At 36.7% G+C, this 8,082-nt stretch overlaps 1 protein-coding gene across 2 annotated transcripts; it reads right to left on the bottom strand.

Moving 5' to 3' along the window:
* Positions 1 to 1,037: 1,037 nt before the first annotated feature.
* LOC18609410 (Potassium transporter family protein) lies at positions 1,038 to 7,833 on the bottom strand. 2 transcript variants are annotated; one of them, XM_007044502.3, is made up of 10 exons: positions 7,568 to 7,833; positions 7,177 to 7,453; positions 6,205 to 6,433; positions 5,859 to 6,107; positions 4,644 to 4,694; positions 3,943 to 4,203; positions 3,577 to 3,629; positions 3,361 to 3,475; positions 2,975 to 3,229; positions 1,038 to 2,332 (listed from the first exon to the last, which is right to left on the bottom strand). In XM_007044502.3, exons 2-10 carry the CDS (start codon positions 7,438 to 7,440, stop codon positions 1,281 to 1,283), a joined length of 2,529 nt encoding a protein of 842 aa, XP_007044564.2. In that variant the 5' UTR covers positions 7,441 to 7,453; positions 7,568 to 7,833; the 3' UTR covers positions 1,038 to 1,280. The 2 variants fall into 2 exon arrangements, with proteins under 2 accessions (XP_007044564.2, XP_088660150.1); XM_088804024.1 differs by having other exon boundaries at positions 7,177 to 7,833.
* Between the last annotated feature and the right edge of the window lie 249 nt (positions 7,834 to 8,082).

The following is an 8,082-nucleotide window of genomic DNA, read 5'->3' as shown; positions in this document are numbered from 1 at the left end:
GACATGTCAGTATATCACGTCAATATTATATGACATGTCATAAGTTTAAAAACTTTTTAAAGACAATGACATAAGAATAAAACTTCTATTTGATTTTATAAATTTCATTTATTTTATTCCAATATTGAAATCTAAAATTTCTAAATTAAGATTTTAAATTATAACAATGATAGTATGTTGATAAGATATTGCAAAAGCGAATTGCTGATTGCAGATGCAATAATTATGATAAATTGGCGTTTGTGTGTAGGTGTAATCAGCAGGAGTTTTTCAATATTTTGCACGAGAGACGACATATGAGCCATGTTTTTGGCGTTTTTAGATTATTAAATAATAATTGCAATGGATGAATTATTGGTGCTTTGCTTTGGCCATTCCGGGGAACCTGTCATTAACCTCGATGGTGTGGCCGACATCCTCTACTCAACAAAGCAAAGTGAGACCAGGAAACGTTTTATTTTTGGCCGACATCCTCTACTCAACAAAGCAAAGTGAGACCAGGAAACGTTTTATTTTTATTCATATATATATATATATATATATGTATGTATGTATGTATTTTATTTATGAGTGGCAGGAGGATGTGAGCTACCACCTCAAACATGACATAAACAAGCAACATCCCATGGAAAATCCTAAATCCAGATTCGCCCATGATATGAAAAGAAGCAAAAAAATCGTCCTAGCTAGTTGCAGTTGTAGATATCTGCAGCGTTTTGGGTTTCGACGTTGATATTTTTAAAGAAAAGGAAAGGAAAGGAAAGGTGAAAGCCCCTTTAATGGAAGCTGCCTTTTTGCCCTTTGCTTTATGAAGCCAGACAGCACAAGTTGACCCCAAAGTGCCGATTTAGGATATGCCACACCATCGAGTTTCCAGCTGGAGTAGTTGAGGAAGAGAGGCTAAAAAAACCAATTCTAGTTTGAAGCAAGTTTTGAGGAATTTGTTTGTGCCAGAGCCCACATCCATTGAATTAAGTTGGGGGGATAGATAATTGGCCTTCTTACGTTCTTGCACAGCTTGTAGACGCCACACCATGTCAATGATTAACATCGATAAGGAATGACTTAATTAAGCTGACGGTGAAATGACTCCAGGGGCCAAGTAAAACTGGAAAACCACACACGCCGACAGGTTCAATATAAATTTTCCATTGGCAGCCAATCCTGATGTACAAATATTTATCATTCTTGGCTCTAATTGAGGTGATAAATAAACAATATTTGAACTGGCAATGGGGGGCAGGATCGATGAAATGGCAGCTTTTCATGTGGCAAGCAAATCAGACCATGTATGTCATGCCCACTTGCAAGATATTCATGTGAGGTACACTCATATTTGCAGCCCCAGCTCGACAGTTCCTCCTTAGGAATGCATAGAAGTAGTTTATGACGAGTTTCTTAAGAAAAACGGAGTTCTTTTTGGCCCTCACATCACCATGTGCTAGAAAATATGTAAATCCTGAATCTATAGCTTCTCGCAGAGCTGAAAGCTCATATTCCAAACTCGGGTCTTCATCCGATGACATGACACTAGAAGGCAATGCTGCTGAAGCTTCTTCTGAGGTAGAAGTTCCTGCTTCTTCCAATCTTCTATCATGCATCAATGGGATTTTAAGCTCCTCATTACCATAAGTACCCTGGGTTCCATAATCCCTTGAGCTCACTGAAACACTATCAATGTCCATCTCAGTCAAAGTGCTCTCCAAGGCAAGATCTTGAGCCTCTTTTCTCAAGAAATTCTCAAGGCTTTGAACCAAAAGTTGCTCAAATGCATGGTGATCCTCCTTTCGAATATCTTTGTAACCATATCGAGCAATACATCGAAACATATGATAGTCTTTTGGGCAAACTCTTCGAAAAAGAAATCTCTCCTCCTGAGGGACCACAGGAACAGGGACATATTTGATGCAAACAAACACGATAGTAGAATGAATGGCGGGTAGGCTAAGTAGAAACTGCCCGAAAATTGAGGGAATGCCATGGACAAGCTCATTGTATAACAAACCAATCCCTGGAACCCTCACTGTCCCAAGTGTGGAGCCAAGTTCATGCATGAAGTCCATGGATATTTTCTCCCTGACCTCACTCTGGTACTTCAGCACACTTCCATAGTTCCAAATGTACATCACAGTCAGAAAGAAAGCAGCAAAAACAAGCGGAAGCCAACCTCCTTCTAAGACTTTTGATAGAACAGCAGAAAAGTAAATAAGCTCTATCGATCCAAATACAAGTGGGAAACACAAAGCCATAAACAAATTGGTCTGCCATATTAGAAGCATTACCAGTGTCACCAGAGAGGTTGTGACCATCATAACACCAACTTCAGCTATGCCTGCACAAACATTTTAGACAGGCATTAGAGAAGTTACCATCATAAAATTAGTAATAGAAGCTACAAGCTTAATCAGCTCTTTCCTTGCCCATAAGTCATTCTGATTATGGTGGAAATTCAGGCATCAGTTCTACTCAATAGCATAGAATAATACACCAATTTACAATCAATTAGGAACCACAATCAACAAATAAGACAAAAGACAAAGACAACAAGAAAGGTCAGGACAGACACTGACTAAATAAATAAAATCAAATACGAGTTCAAAACAAAGTGGGAGGCGTTGCTACCATGACATGGGGAAGTATCAAGAGACGGAAGGCCATTATAAATGTGTAAGTTCAAAATTATAGAAACTGTTGCGAATATTTACACTAACAAAATAGTAAATGCAAATCTTTGTGAAGTACAAACAGTCCATATTTATCGAGTAAAAATTCTGAATGCTGCATAACCAAAAGAAGACACTCAAGTGGAGTAGGAAAAGCACCCAAAAAGAGCACGTAAAAGCATGGGTTTATTTTTTTTTTCATTGTAAAAAGATAAGGCACTACAACATTTTGAATAAATAAAAAAGACACCTTTCAGGAATGAGAGGAGCAAAAGAGCAAAAGAGGAGTTGGTATAATTAAAATTACTAACCATATGCATTGGCGATATCTGTAGTGCTGCGAAAGATGGAAACAACAACTACACACATGATCATTAAAAACCAATTGATCACAGGGATGTAAATTTGACCCATCAGTCTCCTTGAGGTGTGAATTATCTTCAGTCTCGGGAAGCATCCAAGTGCCATAGACTGCTTGACACATGAAAATGTAGCAGATATCATTGCTTGGCTGGCAATCATGGCAGCAATGGTGGCTACTACAAAAACTGGCCAGAAAAGGCTATCTGTTTATTCATGAGAAGCAGAAAGTGAAGCGTCAAATGAGCACTTAATAAAAACTAACTTTTCTTGATTATAATTTTGAATATATTAAGTGAAACTAGATGAAGAAAAGCAGCCTGTTGGCAACTGTAACCTGGCACAGAATCATAGAATATTCTTCCTGAAGAATCAGGGTATCTCATTAGATACGCAGCCTGGCCCATATATGCCAAGAGAAGGCAGGGAAACACTACAAAGGTGAAAGCAATCTGTACAGGTAATAGAAATTAATCATAAGAAGCATCTAGTAAATGAAAATCCATGGTCATTCTTCAAGGAAGTAGTGAAGATGTATTCATGAAAGAGCAACCTGTATGGCTCGTACGGAGAAATGCCCTAGATCCGCAAACATTGCTTCAGCTCCTGTAGTGACAAATAGAAACATGTTACACCACTAATATATGTATTTGTTTCTACAACTTCATATGAAGAAGCCACTCATCTCAACATTAAATAAAAGTATTAAAAGCTATATTACACAGGTTCAAAAAATGAATTTAAATAAATCAACTAGTTTAAATGACTTCAACCAAAAACAGTTCCCTGCAATGTGATACTCTCTAGCATGTCCAGCTTCTGTGTTCCTCTATTATCCTAGTACATCATGAAAGATATAGATGTTTGATAAGCATTGCCCATATACTCTCAGGGTCCTCTACGTAAAAGCATAATGTACCTGTAATGCACAGCACGCAACCTCCAAGAGCAGACCAGGCATCTCTGCTGTTCTTCTTGAAGAAAAAATAGATATAAGCCGGATTGAATGCCTTGATGACTGTAATATCATGCTTCACTAGATTGTAAATCCCTATTGAACCCAGAGAGAAGAACCACAAAGCAAGTGCTGGAGCAAACATGACACCAACTTTACTGGTACCAAACCGCTGTATGCTGAACAATGCTACCAAGATTACAATTGAAACAACAACCACCGCAGCTGTGAACAAAATAGATAGATGAAAAAAAATGATGACAGTTCATTGCTCTAAAACCTAATAAATTAACAGGTCAAAGCCATGATGATGGTGCGTATTTATAAACATCAATATAAAGTGATTAACATGATATTCAGCCAGCCTGGTAGAACCTTGATTTAGGAATCAAACTCAAGGCTACTCCAGTTCCCCAACCCACCCATTAAGAGTTTTTTTTATTTATTTATTCTTAGATGCTTCTAGAAATTAATATGAGAATAGACATCAGGTTCATTCTAAATAATCAGGAATCAACCAGAAGAAAAGAAACAATGGAATTATATGATGGCTGCCTTATGCCCCTATTGTCCATCTACTATCAATACTTGAACTCTTCAGTTCTTTCATAGAAGGACCCTCTACAATATATATTTTATGAATCAAAGAGAATGAAAATACCCACTTGTATTAAATCCTTTTATTTCACCCTGAAGACCACTTACAGCAGACATAACTGCAACAGAAAATCATAACAATCTTACATCAGTATTAACCCATGTATATAACATTGAAGTCATTCAATAAGTAAAAAAGATAGTGCATATTTGTTGTAATTCCAGCAGGTGAAAATAGGAGCACTCCAGTTTTAAGAAATTGAAAAACACATACAAAGCAATGGAAATCAATTCAATCCAGCAGAGAGAGTTTTTACTATTTACTGCATGCTCATCGATTAAACCTACCACAAGAACAACGAAAACAGAAAATTTGGGTTTCACATGTGAACTCAAACATGCAGCTTGAAGACGTGAAGTTCCTTACCACACTTTTCACTATTAAAAAATTAATTAGATCAAGCAGTAGCTGCATGACTTTGACTTTGAACTTTTTACAGCGTGCAAATTGTATGGTGCAGACAGTCAACAAGGTCTGGGGTACCATGTGCTATCAAAGTAATGTCCTAGGGACCTTTACAGTTTGTTTTGACACAGATGCGTAAGCAAAATTGTAGAAGTCAAATATATGTAAACCTGGGACATTGAACCTTGCTTGATGAAATGAATGGCATATTTATAAGTATTCATGGCATATATTTATAAGTATTCGACACAAATGAATGGCATATATGTAAATCTTAAAATCACATTCAAGTTTCAGCATATTTCAAGGTTTGAGTACCCTCCAATAAAAATTATAAGCATTCATCTGCCTATTCAACTGCAAAGATCTGCAAATTGGTTGTCTATATGGAATCCTTAATGCTCCCTTACTCATGTTACATGGATGAAGCTCCGAATTAGGTCTATCAAATATAACCAGATGCAGAAGCTTGCTCTCCTAGTAGCAAGTGGCAACTTAAATTTTTTGAGGTCTTCACCAAAAACTGTTACATGGAACTAAGGGACTGTATTAAATCCTTTTCTTTTTCTAAAGTAGAATTTATCATATCATTCAACCATAAGTTGCCAAGAATTTTCCTGAACCATAAATCAGAAAAGGCCTCACTTAAGACATCTTGAGTTCTAAAATTACGGTGAGACAAATTTTTCTGAACCTAAACAATTGCAACATCCAGGTTCAATGCATCCAATATACCATTCAGCTATTCACTGAAATGGCAAAAAACAGAACAATAAAAATAGCCCTGGTTTTGTCAACTTCAAGGCAAGATATCTACCTGATATTGCTGGGGTTAGAATACCATCCCCTATGACCATGGAAGTTCCCATCAAAACCAACAGCAACAAGAGGGTCTTCAAGGATGATCTTCTTTCCAAAGTCTCTTTTATGTTTAAAGCCCTTTCTAACTCTGGAGTGGGCAGTTTAAGCTTAAAACTTGATATCTGTTCATCAGCTGGCTGACGATTTGGCAGCATGTTGACCTTAGCATACCTGCAAATCAGCGAGTATAGTGCAAATGTTCCCCCTACAATTACATTAATTTATTTGTTAATATGTAAATGATCTCCGACATAGCCAGTTAAAAGTAAGGAGACTAAGAATCCTAATACAGCAGCCCTTACCTTCCCCATTATCATTGGCTTGAAGAACAACAAATACGTATTTTGCCAAGGGGACTAGAGCAATTGTGTACATCACCAGTGATAAGGCCCCCAAGATATCCACATCTGATTCAATGTTTACCTTGCTGAAGACATCACTGAAAACATATAAAGGGCTTGTTCCCATGTCACCATAAACGACCCCAAGTGTTTGAAATGCCAATGCAAGAGTTCGCCAAGTTGAAAGGTCCTGATATTAAAGTCATATATTTTAGTAAGAGAATATGGTGGAGCTTATTGACATGTAAATTCCTTCAAAAAAGGATCAAACAGTTCTTTATTGACAGTGCCCTATCCTTATAGTTGATTTCTTGGAAACAAGATAGGGAATTCACTTCAATGGATAAATATTCATGCATTTTTAATATAAAATGCTAATCAACATGGAAAGAATAGCAACTTGTATAATTTCCTAGCTATCATATGTAAAACCCTAATCACTTTCTTCTTGATTTGTTACAGGTTTGAGTACTATTTACTAATCATTCTTAATTGAAGACACTATTTGCTCTATACACCAGTTATTTACATATTATTTCTTAACTTAAAAACAAAAAAAAGTTGCTCAAATTTGTAGCACTTGATACGTAAGTTATAAATGAGTCAAGCTGTGCCAATTGAAGATATGAGAAACTTGAGGACATCTAAATCACAGCACTTCCTTTCTAGTATGCTAAGAGTATATGCTAAACTTCTTTATTGGCTAAACTTAAAAAGGTCAATATAAGAAATTGGGAAAATATAGTTGTTCCAAGCATCGAATTTTTATATCAATTTTTCAATACATTAAGCAGTTGGTTAGTGATAATAATGTAATATTGATACACCAAAACCCCAAAAGCAAAGACTTTAAAGGGGAAAAGAATAACATTATATACAAATATATTCAAAGTGTATAATTTTCAAGGAAATGGAGATAATCTAGTTACTTACCTTAGAGCGGTGACCATGAGCACCTGCAATTTCCATGGCTTCAACATCAAATGAATCAACTCTCTTGGGCTTCTTGACCAGTCTCCTCCTCAAAGATCCATACCCTTCTTTACCCTCATTTTCATCAAGCAATGACCAAGGAGGTGACTCTGAGTCCACTTCACTACCATCCACCCACCTTGACTCACCGACCCCACCACCACTGTAAGTTCTACCAGTCAGTCTCACACTGCTACTCTCTTCAATCCGATCTCCTTCTTCCATATTTTCAAAAACCCTGCAATACCCACTTCCAGAAGACCTTAGTCTTTGTAAAAAAAAAAAAAAGAGTATCCCTTTTCCTTAGATAAGAACAGCCTCAGTCCTCGGTCTTAGTACAAAAAAAGAATACCCTCTCTGTGTCTAGTGCTTCTTCTTCTTCTTCAGAGACAGCATTTGGTCTCCTGTTTTCTTCTAGGGTTGAGCTGGGTGATGCTCCATCTCTTCCTAGCGTTTTCAGTGGTCTCTTTAGAGCATTGATTGATTAGGATAGGACAGAGAGTAAGAAAAAATATTTAAAAGAATAAAAGAAGAGAGAAAACTATTTACTAGTATTATTATATTTAATGAAAAACGTTGTATTTTCATTGGCTTTTGGTAACGATGAACGGGCTTGTTGGGTCAATGAAGGAACTTTTCCTTAATGTTAATGTTTTTTTTATTAATTTTTAGAAGTTATTATGTAGAACTTAGAAGACTCAGAAGATGATAGTCTCTTGGTGGATAATTGCAGAGAGATATTAGGAGAAAGACAAAACATTGTGTTTCTTGCGCGGAATGGGAGTTGTCATACCAATGTCCGATGGTCCACGCTCCACGACACGTGAGATGCTAACCAAACTCTACAGTTACTGCCAAAACAAAAGG

This window comes from Theobroma cacao, chromosome 2, assembly GCF_053813885.1.
Source record: "Theobroma cacao isolate CCN51 chromosome 2, ASM5381388v1, whole genome shotgun sequence".
Classification (NCBI taxonomy): Eukaryota; Viridiplantae; Streptophyta; class Magnoliopsida; order Malvales; family Malvaceae; genus Theobroma; species Theobroma cacao.
Note: the sequence above shows the minus strand (reverse complement) of the source record. Positions and strands in the feature narration are given on the sequence as shown.